The sequence below is a fragment of the Gavialis gangeticus genome, unplaced genomic scaffold, assembly GCF_001723915.1.
Source record: "Gavialis gangeticus isolate Ggan-Ray unplaced genomic scaffold, GavGan_comp1, whole genome shotgun sequence".
Lineage (NCBI taxonomy): Eukaryota > Metazoa > Chordata > Crocodylia > Gavialidae > Gavialis > Gavialis gangeticus.
The window spans coordinates 8,304,824-8,329,655 of record NW_017729034.1 but is presented as its reverse complement, the minus strand read 5'-3'; the positions used below and the strand labels follow the sequence as shown (position 1 = coordinate 8,329,655).

Here is a 24,832-nt window from a genome sequence, read left to right as displayed (position 1 = left end):
AGAGCCTTCCAAGGGTGCTGTGGGGTGCCATGTGATGTAAGCATGGTTAGGTGGGCAAACATGATTCACAAGACAAACCCAGAGATTTCAAATAGAAATCCACTATAGTAGTATTTCTAAGGTCTTTGCAACATGAAAACTGCTCTATTATTTTTCTGTGGTCAAAAATGATTGAAAACTAAGAGCTGGCATTTTCTGAGGGGGATCTTGAGTCTGTCCAGGGTGCCTCAGGTCTAAAAAGATTGAGAACCACTGTTTTGGCAACACAGAAAAGTGAGTGCTGCACCAGTGATAACACAGTATAACTTTGCAAGGAGGCTGCTCACACTTGGGTCAGGATAACTTGAGTGTCCTCAGCCAGGTACTGGTTACTTGGACTAGCTCCACCCCCATTGCCCCTGTACCAGGTGGGAACCAGGTTACCAGATTCAAAGGGTAGCATTTCACACCCACTTAGCACAAGGATAAATAGTGATATGAGGTACCAGGCCATGGAAAATCCAGACGGCCATTATGGAGGTTCATCTTTCAACCCTCCATGACTACACAACCCTCACTCCTACCAGCTATGGAAACCTCCTCTCTTGGGCTCACACTCAGTGACTGGGGAAGCTGTCCTGGGTGCTAACTTGCGGGGGGTGGGGTGTGGAAAACAACCTCTGAGATTCCGCTGGTGGCACAGTGACAACTAGAAGTCACTGCTACCCCAGTGTGTCTTAGCTGTCCTGGGCACGCAGCTGTGTTGTTATGCTTTTGCCCACGCTAACTCCAGGTGCCTAACTCACCCACTCCAGAGATGTACAGTAAGGTCTTCTGAAACCTCTCTAAAGCCAATCTCATCTTCTTTCAAGCAGGAGCCTGCAAAACCTAGGGCTGATAAGAGTAACTCATCCAAGTACCTTTCATGTGCTTTTCTGTCTCTCCTCTTCTGTCTATACACCAGTAATTCTCAACCAGGGTACCAGGGCACCTAGGGATGCTCCCAGGTCTTTTGAAAGGTGCTGTGAAGTGTGAGGAGATAAGCAGATAAACCTGGATGATTCCCCACCCCCACTGCCCATCCAAGAGGTAAGCAGTGTAGTGTATAAATTTATTTTTAAATTGGGTGCCACTCAATTCATAAAAGTTATAGAGAGGTGCCTTGAATACAAGGACAGATGCCTTGGGTCCAAAGAGGTTGACAACCAGTGGTCTGCACCAATAGCAATATTTTATAGGTAGCATCTTTCATCCAAAAGCACTTTTACTGACTGTCTATGGGAATCACACTGTCTGCCACTGAAATGCATCATCTATGGCCTGGAACATAACAGCTGCTTAACAGTGCACAGCAACATGGCACAACAGCATGGGGCAGAAAACGCAGTGGGAATTTGTATCTGGTAGATACTGCTAGAGGCCAAGATAGTCTGTCCTCACCCACCTGTGTCCACTTGCAGGCCTCATGGAAATATGCTGGTGAAGATGCATCAGGAGCATCCCTCTGTGGCTGTTCTTGAGACCTCAGTACTTGAGTGTGACTGCTAAGGATAAATTTGGAGTTGACCCAGTGGTGTATTTCAGGGTCTAATGTGGGTATGGGTGTGTGGGCTGTGCCAACACACACTTGAATGAATTAAGAAAGACCTGTCACAGGGGTGCCAACACAAGATTTGCCTGCTGCTGGTTTTCTTCAGATGAACCCCAGAACCTATGTAACCAGATCCACTTCCTACTAGTGAGAACTCCAAGCCTTTATTAAGAAGAAAATGATGGAAATCCCCATGGCTGGGGACACTGAAAATGAGACTGAACAAAATGTTGCATCCAGGGATGAATCAGCCTGGACCACCAAGGGCTTGAAAAAGCTCAAGTGTTTTTTTCTCCTGCATCTGTAGACTCCAGGAGCCTTTTGCAACAGGTCCTGTACCACAAACGAGACACTGGCTTCCATGGTCTCCCAGGAGGGAGGGAACTGGTATGATAATATATTGAGTAGGACTGGTTGCCAGTAAACAGCAAGTGGAAGCAGGTTTGCTGCTAACTGCATAACTGCTACTGATGCCCTTTGGAGTTGCAATTCATGGGTTAAGAGCTGCTGAGAGAGAAGGAAATATCCCAAAGCCATATATTTTTCTGCTTCACTAAAGTGGGCTAATGTAGCATATGCTCTTGTCTGTTCATTTTAACAGAGGGAGGGAAAGGAGAAGCAGAAGGCAGATGAGGTGATGAAAGGACTGGGAAAGAAAGAAGCATGTAATGTAAGACCTGCTGTCTATAGACTTATTTATTGATTCTGATGGGTCAGGGGGCATTCAGGGGGATTCAAACAGAGACTCTATCAATGGAAACTATCCAAATACCACCATGTTACCCCCTTATAGTTCTCAAGCCAGCTCTGTCACTCATCTACTCTGAGCACTCTCTTGTGGGTATTGTATCTGCTCAGTTCTGCATGTGGTCACCCTAGGATACAGCACTTTTTGTTGATTTTTACTACGTGTCATCTGAAGCAAGGTTAAGTGTGGGACTTTGTAATAGCAGCATCCTGGCACAGTTATTCCTCAAGTGTCCAGGAATTGACCACAGGGGAGTCATTATATGGTATATTACTTCACGTCTGCTAAAAAAGTCCACATAGAGCTCTCTCATATGTTTGTAACTGAGTCCTGTTGTAAACCAGCTGGTTAGTTGAAGCCATGCTCAAACAGTGGTGGACTGGCGGGGAGGCGGGGGCGCGAGTTGGCCATGACTGGCCAGGCCCTTCAGAGTTCTTATCGTGTGATGTGACTTTAAGTATTGCTACAAGAAGGACAGGGGGGTGGGGGGAGCAAATGCAACCATTGGCCCCCCCCAGACACCGGAGACCCATGGTGTGTCACTGTACTCAGGTCAACATTCTGCTCAAGCACCGGTTTCCCAAGATGCCTGAAGCATGTAATCCTAGAAGACAGATGTAAGCATGATTCTATTAGACCACCGAGTCCATTTCTTGGGGACAAAGCAGGATTTTTTTCCCTGAGAAAGATGTGTTGTAGGTTTAGCCTAGTTTCTTTATAAAAGTCTTGCCTGTTGGGGTATTATGGCAATAACCATATTTCAGAGGGGTGGTTTTAACTACTCATACCGTCCCTGCTGGGGGCAGGGGCTTAGGAATCTGCTTGAAGACCTCTGGCTCTTATTTTGCATTTCAGGGCATAAATTAATGGCATGAGGGGATGAGAAAGTAAGGATCTATTGGTCAGATGCACTGTGAAGTCTTTCTGCTTCTCTGTGAATACCTGTCATTGGCCATTACAGAAGGCTAGATACTGGACTTTATGGTTCAGATCTGTTTTGGCAAATCTTATGGTTCAACAGCTCTTTATTTCTAGGCCTAATTTTAGCAACAATTTGAGTTCGTTGCTACTGTGCAGCAGGGTTGGAAATGACCTGTACAGTGCCAGGACTGTGCAGTACCGGCAGTTACTATGCAGTCATTGATTACTTGCTAAAGCAGCAAGTACTTAATGACTGTGCAGTAAAAACTGCGCAGATGGGTGCATGTGTAGACGTACCCAGGATGTGTGCATTGAAGGCAATATATGTACAATATCAAAGAGCAAAATCTTGGTATCTGAAGTTTATTGAGGTTTTTACCACTGGCTTCAATAAAACACAAATTTGACCTCAAGGAGTCAACGTTAGGGTGAAATGTAAGAAGCTAGAATCAAAAGACAAGGCCCTGAAATGTCCAGGGCACATTCATTGCCTCATATAGACAGTGAGAGCTGAGAGTAACTTGGCCCTTGTCAGGATCTAGCCTGTTCTTCTTGCATGCTTTTCCCACCCAGAATTGCTGGGGTAGATTATGAGGGGTATTTCTGTGGAAAAGCTAGTGATGCTGTAGCACTGATTTCCACAGAAATGAAAAGAGAAGATGAGGACGTATGTGGGTTATGTGGCGAACCAGTTGTTCTGGCTGCACAGACAGGATCACAGCAGTGCCAGCTATTCATCTTTTTAACTAAGCTGGTAGCAGCCAAGGGGGAAGAGGGAAGGAAGACTTCAACAGGGTGATTTGTTTCAAAACCCATTTGATGTTGTTTAGCTATCCCTTACTATTCAAACACAGGTGTGTGGGGGTTCCGGTAGCTTGGCCATTGCAGCCAAAATAAACGTTGGAAATGGATGGTGAGGTGGTTTATTTTTGCTGCTTCTGTTGAGTGAATTAGTGCTGAGCTGCATTGACAGCCCCAGAGACTGAAACCCTCTGTTCATGCCCACAGTGGTTACAGCTATGCCTGCATCCCACAGTGCTGCTCTGATAGATGGCTTCGTCTCTCAGACCTCATCTCTGACTTTGCAGGGCAAAGGAGAATTCAGGCTCTGCAGTGGATAGAAGCCTTGGCTTGTCTGCTGAGGCTGCCAACCAAGAGGCCATTTAGTACAAGTGAGATAGGACTGGGGGAAGTGGGCTGTGTTCACAGCAGTTACAAATTTGCAATGAACCTGGTGGGAAGCTGGGAAATCAACAGCTGGGCATTAACATCTGGGAACTTCAGTGAATGGTGGGTGGGAAGGGAAGGTTCTGAACTTCTGTGCAATTCCACAGCTAAGGTGGTGCATCTCTAGGGAGGAGCAGATGGGATTGGTGGGCTTGCACCTTGTTGGGTCATTCATATCCATAGGTGCAAAGTGGACAGCTGTGTGGTTCTGATTTGGTAGTCTTTTCCAGTCCTCTGCAAGGGTGTGAATGATCTCACACCATGTTAGGCAAGGGAGATTGAGTGTATTGTAAAGCAGTGTGAACTGTGAGTTGGGCTTTTGTGACTTGCCCATACACCAGTGTTGTACTACTTTAACTGTGCTAGCACAGCTACGGCACTACAACCTCTTTAATGTGGATGCTGTTATATTGGTATATATGTGCTCTTGTTAGTATTCCTGGATGAGAAGGAGAATAAGGCATACTAGTATAAATCATCTTTATATTAGCATAATTGTATCCATACGTGTCTTCTACCAGCATAATCAATCGTCTTGGCAAAAATGCAACATTTTTACTGGAACAAAATCTGGATGCAGACCAGCTTTTGGGCTGTATTCTCCAAGTGCCACTGATTTCCTCTGTGGCTGTGAAAGGGTCTATTCCACTCTAAACCTTGCTTTCTCATTTGCAAATGAAGAATAATAGTCTTAGCTTTGCAAAATGCTTTGAAATCCTCTGTTGAAACTCTATATAAATGCAAACTCTCATTGACTGAATGTATGTTTAAAAATCACATGCATAATATTTCAATTCTGAAAGTACTCTATTGAGCCTCTCTTCTTGCTCTCCTTGAAAAGAAAAAAGAATTGCAAAAGTCCTTGATAATACAGCAGTAAGGATGATGATTAAAGTCACAAGAAGCAGGAAATGCAAAAATTAGTTAGTACAACAACATTATCTCAGCTATAGTGCAGTTAGTAAGATAATGTTATCCGTTTTTGTAATTATGAGGGCAGATCAATGTATTATTGATTATATTGTAAATTGTATGTTATTCATTTCATTGTTCTTAAAAAAGAAGTTAAGGCAGCTGCTTAGTTCATGAAGGTTGAAACATCTTATTTTATTTTTTAGATCAAAGTGTCTCCTTGATCCTATGGGTCCCTTCTGGTTCTACAACTCTTTAATTCTTTTATATATTTGTTATTTTAAAACTGATATTTTTAGCATTTTAAAATCAAACAATAGAATATTTTGATTATTACACTGTGATATTGTGTGCTGCTAGAGGCATGTCACAAATTAATATAAAACAAGCAAAATAGTATAAAATATGAAAAAGATACATTTTGAAATGAAAATTTCTAAAATGATTTTTAAAGAATGTTTGGTTTGTAGGATTTTTTCTAAATATGTGTTTTTCTTTCAGTTTGGACCCCCCCCAAGTAATCAAAATGTTGAAATTTCCTGCAAAACAGAAATTTTGCATTTCAATCAGCTGTTTCTAGGGTTGCATTTATCTAGGATTAAAATGAGGTTAAAAGGGGCATAAAAATGTCTTAACCCATTGTATAAACCAGAAACTCATTACCAAAGATCTCTGTCCCCCCCGCTTGTGCATCTTCCCTGGGAAAGATGCAGAAGGGCAAAGGGAAAAATCCGTCCCCATACCTCAAGACCCTGGAGGTGTGGGCATTCAGTGAGAGCGAACCTATTCCCAGTAACTCCCTGTCCCTCTATTTTTATCTCAGGGGAAGAGAAGTATCATTTTCTCTGTACATGGTGTTTATAACTCTATTTCCCTCTGACTGATGCCTGCTTCCACACTCCCTTCTTCTTCTCCATCTGGTTTCTATTGTAGTTTTAAATGAGGACAGTTTGCCTGTCTGGCAGAACAAGCAGGGTCTGTGTTACAGCAGCTGCCTCATCCAACTTCCAAGCCTCCAGCATAGCTTTAATTATAGAAACTCATGAAGACTGAATTACCCACCCCCACTTCTCCCTCTCTTCTTCTCTCTCTTTCTTTCTCTCTCTCCCTTACACACACACAAACTCACTGGCACAAGTTGCTACAGAGTTCAAATCCAACTCTGTACTTCCTCAGAAATCCAGGGTTTTCTTTGGCTCTTTATGGCAGGGGAATCCTCTTGCAGTGTGCTTATTTGGATCTCAACTTCCCTGAAACTCAGGTTTGATTAGACACATTGTTTTGGTTCTGGTTCATTCCTAGGAATGACTGAAAGAGTCGATCTGCCAGAATCTCTCATACTGGGGAGGGAGAGTTGGCCAATGGCCACTACCTTTGGAAGCCTACTTTCCCCTAGTGTCCTAGAGATTACAATTGCTTAGCCCTGATTTCAGGGCAGTAGGTTCTGTGGAAAGAGAATGCTTCTTTTGCTTTTGTTTCATAGGAATGCTGCACTTTGGGGCTTGTTTTACAGGAAGGTGATACAGTCCATACACCACTAGGGACCTGAGGTTAAGTTTGTCATTTTTGGTCATAAAAGAAATGAACCCATCTGGACTTTTTTGGACATCACAAAACCCCCACATGATTTGGCACAATTGACCGTTTCTATGCAAAAGGCCTGGAATAGCAGGAAATTATGTGCATAATGATGGAGGGTCTTGGGCCTCTTGGCAGAAATGTTTTAGATGTCAGGACTTGATTTGCGGGGGGTGCTGCAGGGGAAAAGTAAGGGGTACTGGCAGAGCTGTGCAGGGCAGGAATAGCTGGGGGGGAGGCGGGCACTGTAGACAGTAGCATATGTGGACAGCCCATGACCAGAAAAACAGGACCTGAGTATGCATTACCTAGTTATGCTCTGCTGGGTTGTCTCCATTGCTGTCAGCACCTCTGTTTCATGAATGCTGTCTCCACACAGATGTTTAAATAAAAAAAAAAGCACTGAAAAGGTTTGCTGCTGACCTGAGGTCCCTCAGGTCCCTTCTCTTGCTTACTTGGCTTCCTCAGATGGAGTCAGTTCTTACAGTGGGTATGTAAGAGGCTCATTCACCGGCCTGATACTTCTTGTTGCAAGTAAACTCCAGGCAAGCTTCAGGCTCTGAAGAGCTTGTAATGGGCTCTTATTCTGGGAAGACCAAAAGGTTATGTTTGAATGGCCTTTTAATACATGGAGCATTTTTTCTTGAGTTTATCCTTCATCTCGATAATTAGAGACTAATATTTTAGGCACAAAACCATATTACTATGACATTTAGATGAGGGGTCAGCACTGTTTTTGGTCAGTGTGTTGAAAACACTTGCAACCTTGTCTTGTAAGATGCTGGTGTGCCAGGGGATAGTGGTGGGGCAGCTGTGAGGGGCCTTATCCTTGAGGCAGAGCAGCCTTGGCCCTTTCCCTGCTGTCTGTTCTAAGGCTCGTGTGCACCCACTGCCAGCAACAAACTGGACAAGGGCTCCACAGATCCCAGTGAAGCTGCTTGCAGCTTCCAGGCTGCCTGCCACAGCTAGCCTGGGCTCCCGGCATGCCCCTGCCACCCGCCAACCCTCCCTGCAGCTGGTAGGGAGGCTGCAAGCAGCTGCACCAGGGTCCATGCAGTCCGAGCTGGACTTGTTGGCAGTGGCGGGTGCATGCACACCTTGAAGAGGACAGTGGAGAAGGGGCAGGGGCTGTACTGCCACAACAAGCACTTGGCCCCGTGTGGCCCCCCTCCCACTATCCACCCCCAGGCACACGTCAGGCAATATGTCTTTGCATGCCACTCTCTGGCATGTGTGCTGGGGCTTGCCTATCTCTGATCTAGATACTTCCAACTGTTTTTTTTCATAGTCTTCACTATTTAGCTTTAACTTGAACATAATCTTTCTCTTTCTCTTCCATGTGGCGAGTAGTTATTCATCTGCCTTTGCACCAGAACAGATTTGAAATTAACATAGATCTATCTTAGATTATTGCTATTGCTGTTATCATTATTAACGTATTTCTACTGCTGTTGCTCCTACTATGTTAGGTGCCATACACGTGCAGTTCCTGCTACAAAGTGCTTGCAATCCAAATAGATTCAGTTTGTCAAGATGGGAGAAACCATTTGTCGTTTTAGCTATTTATGTGTATCATGCTAATCACAGGATGTGAGCACCTACTAAAAGATAACTGACTCTCAGTCCTACTCAAAGATGGAAGAGTCTTCTGTTTGGTTCACTCTCTCTTCTCTCTGTCAAAAGGTTTTTATGAGGGACAGGTGGAAGGAAATTTCCTTCTTTAACCATCTGTCTCCTTCCACATCTGTTATTAGTGCAGCTGCCCCTGATGACAGAGCAGTGCTAGCGTGACTGTGAATGGGTGGGTCACACCGTTCATCTCGAAGGCTGTGAGACTGAGTTATTGTGCAAGGCGGAGTTCTGTACCCATGGGACCCCTGCTGAGAAACCTCTGTCTCTTGCTCCCGTGCATCCTGGATGTTATACAGGCTGCTTCAGAGTTCCTAGTGAAAACTGTTATTATGGTAGAGAAATAAGCAGGTATTATGGTAGATGGCGATGGAAGAATAGTTCTCACCCATCTGCTCAGGGGACTTCAAGACCGTCCCAAGGTGGTACAGTGAGTCTTTGCCTCTAAAGATCCACACAAATTCTCTTCTCTGCCATCCCAATGAAACTCCATGGAGATCTCCAGAGGGGAACCAGATCTGTTTAAATCATGGGACTTTCAGGGTAATTGCTGATAGGCCTTTTTTTGGTTGATGCATTGCTGGAATTCTGTGTATTTGTGAGGACCCAGCCACACAATGGGGACCCATGAGGACACCCTCACTCTGACAGCAATGACAGAGGAGCGGTAAAAGGGCTGACTTCCCCAAGCAGCAGGGACTGTACTAAATCATCAGTTGGGGCTTACTGATGTAATCACCTAGAGGAGCACCTAAGAGAGAGAGAAGGAGGGCCTCCTTGCTGAGTGGATGGAGATAGCTCTGACACAGCTGAAGTCTCTTGACTTTCATGTCATGTGGCAAATGCTCTTAATACTCCAGCTTTCAGGAAGGGGGTAGCTTAGGGAAACTTAAGGAGCTACACAGATGGGATTTGTTTCACTTGGCAGCTCAAAGGGGTGATAAGCGTTTATGACTTGGTGTTCATTTAATTTGTGTGACTTGTCAGTATGCTACTGGAATGAGCGATACACTTTTTTATATAGCCAACTAAATATATATTAAAACAGATGCCTGGAAGCACCAGCTACATTTAAAGCTGGGAATATTTCTATATTTCTCTCCTGTGCATTTGCATGTTCATAACTTTTTCATAGCAGTCACCTTTGGTGCTGAAATTTTCCATGGTTGGGTTCTGCCCCAAGATGTGTTATAGTATGATTATTATTAGCAGGAGTTAAGTGTGAGGAAAATCCAATTTTTCCCCATTTTTCTCTTTTAGTTGTGGGAGAAAGAGTAAAAAAAACATGTTTCCTGTTGGGAAGCAATCAAACCAAAATCTCAGTGACCCTGAGGCCGGCTCCTGTGGTTAGGTTCTCCTGAAGTCAGTTCTGTTCCTACATATGGGGAGCTGTAAAGCTGGCTTTAGGTTATCTTTGGGCCAGTCTGATCCTCAGTCCTGAATTGCTTCTTGAAGTGACCATTCTGGCAGGTGGGGGGATTTCTGAGAAGCAACAGTGTTCAGACCATACCTCCTTCTTCTGCATCTCATACATGGCTCCTGAATGAGGAATGGTGCAGACGTGATACAACAAAGTCTGTGGTACGTGAAGGCTCCACTGTGGTGGGAAAGCTTGGTGGCCCACTTAGTGACTGTCTAGTCCCTTTTTTGTGTGAAGGGGGATATAGAGCAGTTTGACACCAAATTCTTGGTATGGGCAGAGACCTTGCTGAAGACCAATACTTTGGCTTGGCTTGGCTTGGTTTGTAAGGGCTGGAGTGAAAATGATCTGAAAGTGAGGAAAGTCTCATCCAAAGAGCCTCAGGGGCATCTGCCATGGCTTTTCACAGAATGCAAAGCTGTCTACCCCCTTTGTGCTCTCTGTAGTTTCTCACTTTGCCTGGTCCCTTTGTGGATGCTAAAAGGGGTGGTGCGGGAGTCTTGCTTTACTAAATAGCAAAATACTTGAGAATAAAAACAAATAAATAAATACAGTTTTGCTAATGGCCCTTATTCATCATTTCCTAAGATGCCACTGTATCCATATGACCCTAAACAGTCCCTAGGAAGCTGTATACCTTGGCCCATTAGAGATGCACAGCAGCCCCTCTGGGAAAGCTCCCTGGACTCCTCTCCTGTGCATTGGAACTGCATCCATACTGTTACACTCAGCCCTGCCTTGGACTGCCAATTTGGGGCCCTACATGTCTCAATTGTGTGCTAATGTGATATTATGATTGCAGGCTTATAACCACAAAAACTCAGGCAAGGATCAGCCAGAAGCTTTCACTTTGTGGCATTCCACAGATGCAGTAATTGCTGCGCCTGGCTTTCTGGTTAAATGTCTAGCTTAATCTATTACTGTTTGTCTCTGAAAACATACAGGATGCTCAGTGTGGCTGTGTTAATGCTCCTATAAGGAACCATAACATCTGTATTTATTCACTGTTCTGTGATCGTAATTGCTCAGGTTTAATGTTGTGTTAATATAGTTTCCAGCATTGAGTAGGGAACAACTCTGCTATTATTAGTAGTAGTATTGTTGCTGAGTGTCTTATCTGGTACTGTCATGACAGATCAGCCCAAAAGAATGATTGGCTTTTATACTTGTGTAGTGGGAGAAGCCAAATCTGCACATTTAAACACAGATGAACTTTGGGTCCAGATCTGGAGATGAATCGAGTTGCTTGAGCTCATATCTACTCTAAGGATCAGCTCTATTGTTGTTCTTGGTTTGGTGGAGCTCTTTTGAAGCTGATGGTCTTCTGTGGATCTGGCTCCTTTTCCAATTTAATCTCCTCTCTCTAGGTGATGAGCACTAATCATTTGAGTACCTTGGCTCTCACAGAAGTGCAATATTTCTTTAATTTTCTCCAAATTAATCAGACCCTGTTGGCTCAACATACCCAATCTGGAGATCGCATAAGAATAGCTCTTTTCAGGGGATTCCTGCTACTTCATGTTTCCAGTTAGAATGAAAACACTTTCCCTGCTGGAAAAAAAAGCCTCTTTTGATTTTCCAGGTATTTCCAGAACAGCCTCCTTGGCATCAGGCTCAATGATTGTCATAGCAGATGAAGACTGTAGGTACTGCGGTGCAACACCATTGGGTTATTTACTGACTAGCTCTCTGAATCAGTTTGTGACTACTTTGGGGGATTTTATATTTTTCATTCTGTATTATGTCCATTTCAATACTTTTCCCCATTCGCTGCTTTATGAGATTGACTCCTTAGAGGCCTGTCATGAAATGGTCTCTCTCTGCTTTCACTGCTGACATATTACTCTTTTCCATTCTCAGTCCCCTACGTGCTGAGGAGCTGTGCGGAGTTCATTGAAACTCACGGCATTGTGGATGGGATCTACCGGCTCTCTGGCATAACATCCAACATTCAGAAGCTGAGGTAAGGGCAGATTGCCAGACATGAGAGAGACTTAGTGGTACTGCTGTGTATCATTTTCTGGGACTTGTCCAGGCATTATGTTGAATCTTGTCCCTTGGTGGATAGTAAGGGCAGCAGGGCCAAGCTTTGGTACAAAGGAGTCCTGGATTACAGGCAACCTTGGTTCCTAAGGCTGGTAAAGCCCAAAACCAACACATCTTGTGTCCCAGGAGAAGCATTCCCATCTAAATCCATTAATGGAGAAGCCTGGGCATATCCAGCTCTTGACATAGAGATACCCGCTCTTGCTCTGAGGAGGGCAAAATCCCTGTATGTCAGTTTTGTGGCCCAGCAGCAGAGTTGTGTGAGGGAAGCCAGAAACCGAATGAGACTTGGAAACTGAGCCCAGGACATGTTCTGGTAGAGACTGCAGGTAACACAAGGGCAGATATGTGCTCTCCAGCTTCTCCTGTTTGTTTCCCTCTACCTGTGACAGCCAACCAGGTATGGACTACTGCCAGTCCTATTCTTCCACTCTGTTATGTCTCGGTCTGTGTTGTTTCAGGCAGGAATTTGTTTCTGACCAATGCCCAGACCTCACAAGGGAAGTTTATCTCCAAGATATTCACTGTGTGGGGTCACTCTGCAAGCTGTACTTCAGGGAGCTGCCCAACCCCCTCCTCACTTATGAACTCTACAAGAAATTCACGGTGAGCCTTTTTTGTCCCTTCACAGCTCAATGCATGGACTTGGTGTGTTAAAAATTTTCCAGTGATGGCTCTTTTTGTGTTTCAGTCTCCTGATGGCTCTGTTTCTGGTGTGTGTGTATGTGTTTGTCTATACATATGTACATACATACATACATAAGTCTATACAGGCTGTATCTACACAAGACACTGACTGTGCAGTTGTTACTGTGCAGTCATTTAGCACTTGCATACCCAAGTACTAAATGATTGTGCAGTATCTGGTGTTGCTGCATGTGCAGTAGCATCTCCATATGGCTTTTTGGTGATGCTGACTGTGCAGTAGGTCATTACTGCTGTGCAGCAGTGTCACATCATGGTTTGTGCCACATGATGCTACTGTGCAGTAGTAACGAGCTACTGTACAGTAAGACTGTTGTGTAGATGTGGCCACATACATACATACACACATATACACCCCCCCAATATATGTGTGTGTGTATGTGTGTGTGTATATATATATATATAAAACGAGCCATCCACATTCCCTCTCACTTTGTCTATTGCTTTCTTTTTTTTCTGTTTCTTTCCCTCTGTCCTTTCCCTCTTTCCCATACTTATAACTTCCTTTCTCTTTGTTGTACACTTCACGTTTTCTGCTCTGTCTCCCCCTCGCCTTTTATTTCTCTCATTTATTTTTCTTTCTCCTTTTGGATTTGAAGTGGCAGTTCAGTTTGGAAGTGACAATTCTGGAGACTCTGTGGGCCAATAATTGCCTCTGAATGCAGAGGACTGCACTTGCTGGCACAGGAAGCTCCATCTAGTTGGATGCTCCTATCTCTCAATATCTCCTTTCCTCCATTACTCCTTCATTTTGTGTTTTTTTTTTTCTCCCATGTCTTTTCTTTGCTTACAATCTTTGTGAATGCCAGTGGATAATAATTCTAATCAGGGAGGCCCAGATTCCTTGTTCTCTGCACCTTGTGAAGTCATTTGCACCAGTGAGTGCATGGTGAGTGCAAAGCAGCTGTCTTTCTGGAGCAGTGGTACTTTTCACCCAGTTTGTACTGGCACAAATGAGGGTAGAAGGTCCAAGGGAACAGAGAATCAAGGCCAGAGTGATCACATCATGAATCTAAGGAAGATGGCACCTGTTTAAGCAGAAATCTCTAACCACATTTAAAGAGACTCAAAATTCAAAGTGTAGTAACTCCATTCTGCCAACTGACTGTGGATTACTGAGGATACAGTTGGGGTCTGGGAGCAGAAAAATAGACCATGAACCCTGTAGCTGAGCTTCTTTTCATCAGTGTTGAGGACCATGGTTGGAGCTTTATATGGGATGCATGAGTTGATGACTAAAAATATTTTATTACATGCAGCACAAGTACTGACTCCTAGCTAAGGTAGCCTGACACTTTCCACGATAACATCTGGTTTTGGTTGCCAATCACTTGTTCAAACTTTAACCAACACTTTGAAGTGAAATTTTCCGTGCCAGGGATCTGCCTTAGGCTGAAGTTTTGGTTTCAAATGTGATAAAGTTTGACAAAGTTATAGGAAACCAAAACAGGGGCTCATAATGGGAAGGTAGTGTTGAACAACCTTAATTATAGGTGTTGCTACCTGTACTGTCAAATGATGTGCACATATGGTTTCAAAAATACTTTGCTGTCCTTTGAGATGAAGGGCACTGTGGGAAAATTCTTCAGTGTGGACACACTTATATTTGGAGCCCTTGCAGGAGGGGAATCTTTCAAGAGGGCAGCAGCTGCTATGGTGTAATTGTTTTGAGTGAATAAACTGAGAATGATTCAAATATAGCAAAACCATTCCAACTTTAAGTTCCCCATGGGGTTGTGTAGCCGCAACTCTGGTTGACATCAGTGGCAGAGGTGAGTCCAAAGCACCTTTAAAAATTGGTCTCTCGATCTTAAATTAGGACTACAACATCAAGATGCTCAAAGTTAGTGAGAATGTAAAAAAAAAAAAAGATATGAGGTATTTTTTGATTATTATTTATTGAATAGTGCCTCTGTGAGCAGCAAGTGGCAGGCATCATTGTGTTTGCCAATGCTGACTGATAGACGAATGCTGAGGAGGGGGAATAACAAGTAGATCTTCATGACATTTTTAAGTTTGCTGAGAAATGCAGGCTTGGGGTGACTGAAATTGTTTTGCAAATTTGGGTCAAATTTGATGAATAGATTTGGCCAAAAGATAAAAGGTCAAAAAGTCCAAATCTTTCACAATGTCTAAATGAAATGTTTCGGCTTTTCATTCTGAATGCCACCTTCATTTTGAAATGGATCTAAATTTGATTTCAGCAAGAGAAAAGAAAAGGGGTTAAAGACCACCCCCCAAACTAAATGAACTGTTTCATTTGGGGTTGAATCAATGGCTTCAGCTGATCCAAAATAAGTACTTTATTCACTTCACCAGAATATCTGAAATATTTTCCCTTTGAGTGAACCTAACTTGAACTTTTTTCTGACTTTTGGTTCAGCCATTGCACCGAATTATACTGACAGGTCAAGAGAAAACCCCTCAGAAAGGGAATCTGATTGAATCTGCGATAGGTGGACAGCTCTGCAAAGACAGCAGGGTGCTGTTTGGAGCCAAGGATGTGTGTTAATCTCATCCTGTCTGACTCAGTGCTGTCTTGGACAGGGTATGGGCACAGTTTTGAGTCACCACTGTGATTCAGACATTAGTGGCCTAAGAAAAGCATGTTTTTAATCATGAGGGAAGGGTTAGCCTTTTTGCCCCAGCTATGTCAAGCTTATGTATATAATATCCCAGACAACCTTGTTGGATGTTTATGGATGTTTACTCATGCAGAGCAATGCTCCCCAATTTCCTATATATTCCAGCTGGTAATGGATATCTGTCTGCTCTGAGCTTGACACTGGTAGGTTCACAAACACTAATACAAAGATTACTCCATCAAAACATATTGACAATGGAAGGCCTCATGTCCTCCCCCGCCTCCAGCTCTACTCCACAAGCTGGCCGGGACCTAGGGTGAATATCCTCCAAACTGAAAACTTGCAGCACAGTCAGTTGTGTAAACAGGTGACAGATCATAAGTGCCCTTGACTGTGCATCTGAACTCTCCTGTCTCCAGACTGATCTCTCCCTGTTTACAAGGTGAAACTTCCAACTTCAGAAATTAATGCTACCTTTAAAAACAATTTAACAAACAGCTGTTAGTTTGGTCCTTCAGTCTGGTATCCTGCAATTCTTGATATTTGTGCTTAGTCCTATGTCCTGAAGATATTCCCCAATTTTATGTACTATACAAGGGGTTTCTAGCTCAGATGGATTAGCAGCACAGCTTGTGGTTCTGAGCAGGTCATTGCCTCCCTTGTGTCACCAGTCATTTGCTGCCTGCCTCAACTCTTCTCCCCGGAAGCCTGCAACTACATGTGCAAGCTAAAATCTGTGCTTATTTACAGCTCTGTAACACAGCTGATGTCTAGCATTTCAGATACATGCACAGAAGTCTAGATGCTTCTGCCCCTCTATCTCTGGTCAGTACCATTGGCCAGCAAATCTCACAGGGAGAATGTGCTTTCTCATTCCTCCTCTTTCTAGGATGATGGGAGTAGGGGTTTTTAAATATATTTTTAATAATACTTCAGCATTCCCAGTGAGGGCTTCAAACAAAAGAAAAACTGAATAGATTTTGGGATGGGTTCACAGTGTTCAAAATTCCAGAAGTGGAGTTTCCCTAGATTTCCAGGTTTAAGATCTGGGCTTTCATTTTAGTCCAAAGCAGAAGTGGTGCCTGATGAAGCCCAGATGCATACCTCCTCAAATTCACAGAAGTCAGACCTGGTCGCCTCCTTTTTCTGGTGCTGAACTTTGTGAAGGTCAAACAATGCAGCAGTAGAAAGGTCAGCCTAACCTCTTCAAATGGCAAAAATAGCTCTAGCCTTGCTTTGAATGAAGGGCACAACTGGATCATTTTTACTCTAAATAACTCACTAGTGTCAGCCTCCATTAAGTGTTTTGAAGTTGCTGGCAAGTGCAGTGTTGGTAAATACATATTCCTTATCACTGTGAACTTCTTTCCTAGGGAGATGTGTGATTCAGGCTATTTAAATTTGGTGGCACATACATGCAGTGTTGCAGAAGCTGATGGTCTGGGGTCAGTGATTGCAGTGGTGCTCCTGTCAGTGACTTTATTGGTCTGTTGTCAATGAAGTGAGAGGTCTGGCAGTGGATACCATTATCTGGCATGGTCATGGTGATGTTGAAAGTGTCTGTGTGCCTGCAGTTGTGTGCTGGCAACAGATTCCAGCTGTCTAGTTCATCACTGGGTTCACAACACTGGGGCAGCAGGGGCATGTTCAGATCCATTGGTGAAGTTCATTTCTGGCAGCAGTATTGGTGATGCTGGTCTGCATGTGATTTTTGCATAAAGAACAGCTTGGAAGGAAAAGAGTGGTGACTGGAGTTATGATAACAGAATAATTATTTTGGATCTAGCAATGACTGTGAATAGACAGGAAGATGCTTTTCTGGTTGTGGTTGATGATTTCAGGTTAGTAATACTTAGGCAGTTGATGACTAGGGATGGGTAGTTTCCTTCCTCTGGGTTGCAGCACTACTAATGTCCTCATGTAGACAAAGTTTCCATCAGCAGCGTGGGCTACATGTGTCTGTCACTGAACTCGCATCCAGCAGCAGCGGCAGTGTGGGCAGGCAGATCTGAGACAGTGGTGCATTGTTTGCATCTTGTGGTTAGTTTTCTCCAGTTGCACTGCTGAAAGGGAATAGCTGACAGACAAATAACAAAGTGGCGATGAACTCCCAGAAATTCAGACAGGAGTTTCTCACAAACTTGCTCAGTTCCTGCTTATTAAAGTCTTTTCTAAGGAGAAAGTGCATAACCTGCATCCTGAGTAAGCAAATCAAATCCCTAATTTGTTAATTAATTTATTAAGCAATGTATACACTCATATCTCTGAGGCACCTACCATCATAGAATTAATTCTTCCATCCCACAACACTATACAAGCTGTGGTATCTACAGATGAAAGTTAACAATAATATTGCTCATTTTGATTTATATATTGCAATAATTTTCATCTCCTAAATCCAAATTGTTTTCATTTCACAGAGCTGGAAAGGGACCTATCTTATTTTTCAAAATTGTTTGCATTTTTAAAACAAATATATGTGTATATTCATTTGCTCTTTCCTTTCCTCTTCCTGTTTTTACCCCAATCATTTTGGAAATAAAAACAAGAAACACTAAAACAAAAATGAATTTTTTAAAATGTCTGGTGGAAAATAAAAGGGAATAGTCCAAAAGGCAAGAAAGGAAATGGTTCTCCTAATTAAAGAGCTCAAAGTGTTTAATGAACTAAGTCCTCATCTTTCAACCCTGGACTTGCGGGCAAGACCATACAGCGAGGCAAGAAAATACTGTTATTCTGGTAAGAAGGTGAAATTCCCACTGAGTTGGGAATGGAAGTCCTGAGAGGTAAATGAGACAGGGCTACTTCTGATAACTACTCATCTTCTGTAAATGCATCTCTTTTTGTCACTTTTCTGCTCCTGCTGAACTCATTACCTCAGCCAAATATTGTCTTGTCCTGCTACTTCTGATCCCCCATGGACTGTGGCAGTCCGCCACCTGAATAAGGGCAGCTGATATCACTACCTCTCTACTCTGGGGCTGAGGCCAGAGCAGAGGAGCACTGGGACACTGATCAGGCATCTCATGTCCTCTTGAGCTAGAAGAAGAACAGACTTAAACAGCCTGCAGGACTCCAGGCTGGCTTGGGATGGGTGATGGCTTGTATTGCACTGGTTGTTACTTCTCTTTAATTGACTAATGTGTTTCTCTGAGGAAAAGGAGAGAAAGAGAAGCGTGCATTGGTTTTGGGGACAGTAATGGCCTGCCTTGGGAGAGAAAGGTATGGGCTTGGGAGGGATTTCCCTGGATATGAGGCAGGGGAGTGGAAGGGAGTAGACATGGGAGGGAACATGGAAAAGAGGGGGAAAATGTTGTTTTCTTTTATGGAAGTAGTGACTGTAGTTGGGAAGTGAGGTTGGGTTGGCCAAGGGGAATGCTTGCCTAGGTCAGAGGCCAGGGACCAGAGAGGGTGGGCAGGGCAGGGCAGATTGCTTTTGAATTTTTTGGGACAACTTTTTGGATACTTATTTTAATATTTCATTTTTTTTATAAGTTTCATAGATTCATAGATCGTTAGGGGCTGGGAGGGACCTTGTAGATCATGGGGTCCAGTCCCCCTGCACTAGGCAAGAAAAGCCAACTGGGGTCAAGTGACCCCAGCAAGGTGACTGTCCAGTCTCCTTTTGAAGATTTCCAGGGTAGGTGACTGCACTACCTCTGTGGGGAGTTTATTCCACAGTCTGGACACCCAACAAAACAACACAGTTTGTTTGTCTTTTATCGCAAGTTTCTCTGAGCCTTTTTTGGGAAAAGTGGCACATGAATCAAATAAAAAAATAAATGAACAAATAATTTATTCCTCCCCAGGAGGCAGTATCACGCTTCCCAGAAGACCAGCAACTGGCCCAAATCCAAAATGTCATCCAGGAGCTCCCATCATCACACTACAGGTAAGAGTTCAGCCTCTGGGGTTGTAAGGGAGTTATTCTTAGCTGGTGAATACAGGACCCTGGAGTTCCTTGAAATCCTCGAGGTGCCACACAATGTTAGCTCCCTTTGGTGTGCAAACATGACTCACAAGTGAAACCCAGAGGTCTGAAATAGCTGCACTGACTTTTTACTACCCCACCTAGCTGGTTTTCCATTTACACAAACTGCAGCCATAGAGGGATGAAATCAGGATCTTCTGCACAAAAACGTAGGCTTGAGCCGGACTGGAATTCTGTTAGCTATTCTTAATTAACAAGTTGCTACATCCTCCACTGGTAACTGGAGACATGGTCACATGCAGAAGGGCTGAAGCCCTTTTTCTTTCTCCAAACCCTTGCAGGACACTGGAATACCTGATCAAGCACCTGACTCACCTGGCTTCCTTCAGCAACATGACCAACATGCACACCAGAAACCTGGCGCTAGTGTGGGCTCCTAATCTCCTCAGGTACTAGAGGACTTTTTTCCACTTCCCTCCCAGGGCCCTTCTGTAATGGTGGAGGAGCACTTGCAGGCAGACTCTCAGACTGGTTCCTCTAATGCAGCAAAACTAAATCATGGAGCAAAGTAAAGACCATTTTAAAAAATCACTCTAGTTAAACAATCTGAGGATTTACTCCTGAGCTTCCAGCAGAGGGAAATTGTTGGTTTTTAAACAGTGCCTTATTTGTAAGTTGACAGAGTTCATTTCAAAGTAAGGAGTTTATTCACCATTATGGAACAGAGGCAACTTTTTAGGAATGTTACTGCTTGAGTGGGATGGGATAGAGCTGAGACAGAGATTGTAGCTAGGGAATAGGGGATGCTAGGGCAGTGAGGTGAAGCAGAGTATTGAAGACTTTAATCCAAATCTGCTTTGGTCACAAGTGAAACGAGGCTGAGGGCTGGAAGATAGCAGCTTGGGGACCATTGCCAGGATCACAAGACTACCAAGCAGTTTTTTGTCCTCTGTATGGTAAACTCTGCGAACCGTCCCAGAAATGTAACTACAAGAGTTTGTGCAGGTGGACTGCAGGGTGGGTCACATCAGGACAAAAAAAATGTTCTGGGGGAAAAATGATGAAATACTTAATCTATTTTTATTTTGTTGAAACTTGAATTTTCTGGCACTTTTATTTGAGAACAAAATGCTGGAAGACCTGTGTGGAGAGTCCAGGACTAGATTAGCTGAGGGTACTGCAGGGAAGGTTTAAAGGGCACTGGCGGAGCTGTTTAGGGAGCCCAGAACTGGAATAATAGGGGAAAATGCATGTGCCTGTAGGTCTGGTGTGAGCTGCATTGGCAAAGACGGGTAGATGTCTAAGAATACAAGCAGTTCCTTGAATAACTAACTCATTCTTAAATTGCAAGCAGGGCAGAAACTGTCCTGTGAGTGGATCAAATGTCGAACCTATTGAGCATCACAGACTGGGCATTTAGCACTCAGACATTTCCATTCCAGCTACTGTCCTTCTTGTCAAACAACTTGAAGTCTGTTTCCTTTTGCAATCGATTGTAAGTGCAAATCCCAAGGAGGGTAAGAAAGAGGCAGGCAATGGAACTACAGTCTCCTTACATGGTTATCCTCTTGGCAAGGCATCAAGCTGTTATCTAATACACCAGTCATTAACTTTACAAAGGGTCCATTGCCCAGAGGTAATTTCTTCAGTAACACTTTGACATGTCAAGATAAGAAATGCTTCTCTGCTGAAAGAGAGGAGAGAAGGTAAGAGTGCAGGAGGGGGAGCAAGGGGAGGGATATAGAGGCAGGCATAAAAAATTTAGCATGAAAAAGGAGAGCTGAAGCCAACTCATGAGGTTCAGACAGAATCTCCCCTCAAATTTGATCTGGTGGTTTTGGTTCAAATCCATCTTATGGAGCTAAGTTCAAACCACAAAGCTCCCATCTGGGTCTTGAGAGTTTGAAAGGATTCTGCTATCCAGTGCTGTGGTCCGGGTCCATCTCTAACAGAAAAGGGACAATGAGAAGGTGAAAAGAGAAGGACATGTAGATGGAAACAAGAGGGGAAAAAAACTTTCTGTGGAAGGAAACCAGGTGAAACTAAAAAGTGGAGTTTAGAAAACAGCCCAGAGGGGGAATGAAAAGGTAGAGATGATGGATGAAACATGGAGGGAATAAAGAAGGAATGGAAAGGTAAAGGAGGAATGAAAGGAATGGAAAGATCCTGTAAGAGAAAAGGTGCAGGAGACACAGCAACAGACGGTAAAAAATTCTCATTCAAGCCACAGAAGGAAAGGGCACTACACAATTCACATTAGAGGAAAGCTAAAACAATCATGAGATATAGTGTCTTACTGTATTTATGGTTGCTTCTCCCACCCTGTGGTTTAGATCAAAGGAAATTGAAGCTATAGGCTGCAATGGGGATGCGGCCTTCCTGGAAGTGCGAGTCCAGCAGCTGGTGATCGAGTTCATCCTGAACCATGTGGATCAGATCTTTAACAACATAAAAGCCAGCTCCATGGAGAATGATGGTAACTACTTCCGCTGCTGCATGCATGAAGCACCAGACCTCCACACCTCTTTCTACCAGTCCCTTACCACTGTAGCTTCTTATCAACTCTCCTTAGTTTACCCTAAGCCTCCTTACCTGTACCCCACCTCCACTAACCATAATACCTCTCACTGACATTACTGACACCCCCAGCTGAAACATGAATCCTTCCCACAGATGCTCCTAGACCTGTCAATATCCTTCTCACCAGTACCCTTCCTTACCTCTTGCCTTTTTTCTGGACTCCCAACAATATTTTTATTTTCCCCCACTTCTATATTTACCTATAAGGGATAACCATATTGCCTAAAGACCCAGTATAAGCCAGGCTCCCCATCCACAGCTGTCCCATATGCCTCGAACCTGATGCGCAGGGGCCCCATTCTTTGAACTCACTTGCCTGTGGCTCCAGTGAGCCCTCTTGACTGAGCTGCAGCCACCTCAGTTCTTCTGGTGCTAGTGCAGTTCCCATGTGCTTGTTTTCCCTTGGAAGAAAATGAGGGCCACAGAGTGAAGGATTCTATATTTGGGTTATTTCCAATGGTCACAAACACCATGATGGAAGGACTGGCTTGCCTACAGCACTGCTGGTGCTTTTGACTTCCAGATCCCCCACTCAGAACTGGCCTGCTCCAAGTCTCCCATCCAGAACTGACCTGAGTGAATGAACAGTGTGGACCTCTAACAGGGGTCTGGAGGCCTGTGGAAAACACATTGAGGGTTTCAGCCCTGATCTAAGTGGAGAAGTTTCCATATCACAGATCCCACCAACACTGGGATTAATTGTCTGCCTTGATGGTGGTAGCTTCAGGACCGTAGAGGCTGGGCTGGAAGGGACCTTAGAAAGTCACCTCCAGTCCAATCCCCTGCTCAAACCAGGATTGTCCCTGACTAAACCATCCCAGCTGAGTGCTTGTCTAACTAGCCCCTAAAAATTTCCCAGGATGGAGATTCCACAAACTGTATCGGTATCCTGCTTAACCACCCTCATACTGAGAAAGTTTTTCTTAATTTCCAGCCTAAATGTCTCTGGTAGCATCATTGCTCCTAGTCTGACTTCAAATTGGACAAGGTCCATTTAGGGCAAGGCTGAGACCTACAGATAAAGCAATGTGTGGGAAGCTACATGTAGACAGAGACTTCCTGGCTTCGGGACCATCAACTGGGGACCCTCCACACACGCTAAGATTTCATTGTGAAGGCAAAAAAATAATGTCAGTTTTCAAAACAGGCCTCCCTTGAAACAACTAAGGTGGAAGACAGGTAGTAGAGAGAAGGACCAGCCACAAAGTCCAGCCCTGGGTTCAGTCTTCCCTGATGTATGGGGGAACAAGGGTCCAAGCAGGTCAAAGGGGTACATCTTTTGCTGTGAGGCAGCTCTGATAAAAGAATCAACTCAGGGTAATAGAGAGCTTAGCTGGTAACTGAACCCTGCTGGGAGGCACTGTGTTATGATTGAGAGGGATCCTAAGACAGAGGTCCTGTTGGGCAAGTACATCTCTGTGCAAGTGTTTTATGCCCTGCCCGAAATGTCCTAGCTGAGAGCCCTAGCTCAGGTCTGACCTCCTGGGGCTGAAATTTCCCTTTTCCTTTTTCAGAGAGCATGCCAGTGGTGAAGAGTCTTACCCTCCCCTCAGCCTCCTTGCCCATGAAACTGGTGAGCCTTGAAGAAGCTCAGGCCCGGAGTCTGTCAGCTTCCCACCCTGCCCGGAAGGAGAGAAGAGAGAACAGCTTGCCTGAGATTGTCCCGGTTACTGGATCCTTTTTCCATACTGTCGTTGACTTACCCGACAGCAAGTAAGTATCCAAAGCAGGCTAAAAAATAAAAATGCCACCTGAGAGACAGACAGGCAGAACACCCGTATCTTCTGATAAAGTGTGACAGAGTCCAAGAGGGAGAATCTGGGTATAGTGATCCCCTCCACCCACCCAGTAAAGAAAATGCAACCATCCTAGAGGGAGGAGGTTGTATTTCCTACCCTTAGGAGGGGAAAAAATTGCTCTTTGTGAGTGTTTCTGAGTGTGATGTTACAGCCACACTGGGCTTTGGGCTCTCACCCCACCTCAGACCAAAAACATGCGAGCCTGTGCAGGAAGGATTGATTGTCTTTTTATGCTCAGGGGCCACTTTGAATTTGGCTGCGTTGGGTTGACTGGCTAACAGGTCTTAAAACATCTGTTGCAGGAGCTCCACCTGCTGGTAGCTGCCTAGTGCATGACAGTCTATTCTCATCAGCCACTGGTCCTGTCTCTGCCGAGCAGGGCCTTGAGGGGAAATTTCACTTTTGCTGTATGATTAAGTGATTTTTCACAAGAGGGCACCAGTGCTGTGAGCAAAAGAGCCTGACCACAAGCTAATTTTGTTGGAGCTGTCGGCACTGCTACCTACCTAACCTAATAATGCATACCAACAGCACTTCCTGACACAGATTACAGCTTCTACAGCATAAACTCATTTTTCTAGTAATCCATGAAAACTCTTAGCAGAGTTGTTTCTATAAATTTACTATATAGTGGAACAGATCCAGCTCCCAGAATACTGGGGAGCATGGTAGAGACAGCTTACTCCCAGGAAAACACAAAAGGGGGTTGCTTGTATCTAACATCTGGCGGCATCTCTTTTTCTCTATACTGTGGCAACAATGAGCTTTGCTCTGATCTCCAGGGGTCTTTTGAAGGGGACACTCTGTCTCTCTAATGTCCTCTTCTGAGTATCAGATTGATAGAGAAGACAAATTGCTGAGGCAGAGAGATGCATGGAGCAAGAGTTGGTTGATGCAGGATGAACAGAGAGAGACTAGCAGGGAGGCAAAGACAAACATCTACACTATAATCAAGGAAAACATGCTACAGAGGTGGTGGGTTCTACAGTTTCAGGCTGGGATTTTTCAAGGGAAGTAAGGGAATTAATGCTCAGCTCTTATTGAGGGTCACAGGGATTAAGGAGACCAGTTCCTCTGGGCCCCTTTAAAAATCTCTTCCTCTTGGCCTATGTCATATATGCCTGGCCCATCCCAGAAGTCAAAAGAGACAGAGAACTAAAGAAGGGCAGAGGCTGAGAGGA

General features: G+C 44.2%; 1 protein-coding gene across 1 annotated transcript in view; it reads left to right on the top strand.

Annotated features, from left to right (window-relative positions):
• The window catches only part of ARHGAP31 (Rho GTPase activating protein 31), a 78,038-nt gene that overhangs the window by 45,663 nt on the left and 7,543 nt on the right, over positions 1-24,832 (top strand). The window contains exons 2-7 of the mRNA XM_019527066.1: positions 11,866-11,968; positions 12,513-12,657; positions 19,151-19,233; positions 19,614-19,721; positions 21,606-21,748; positions 23,367-23,565. Of these exons, the coding sequence (XP_019382611.1) occupies positions 11,866-11,968; positions 12,513-12,657; positions 19,151-19,233; positions 19,614-19,721; positions 21,606-21,748; positions 23,367-23,565 (781 nt within the window). The remainder of the gene's footprint in view (positions 1-11,865; positions 11,969-12,512; positions 12,658-19,150; positions 19,234-19,613; positions 19,722-21,605; positions 21,749-23,366; positions 23,566-24,832) is intronic.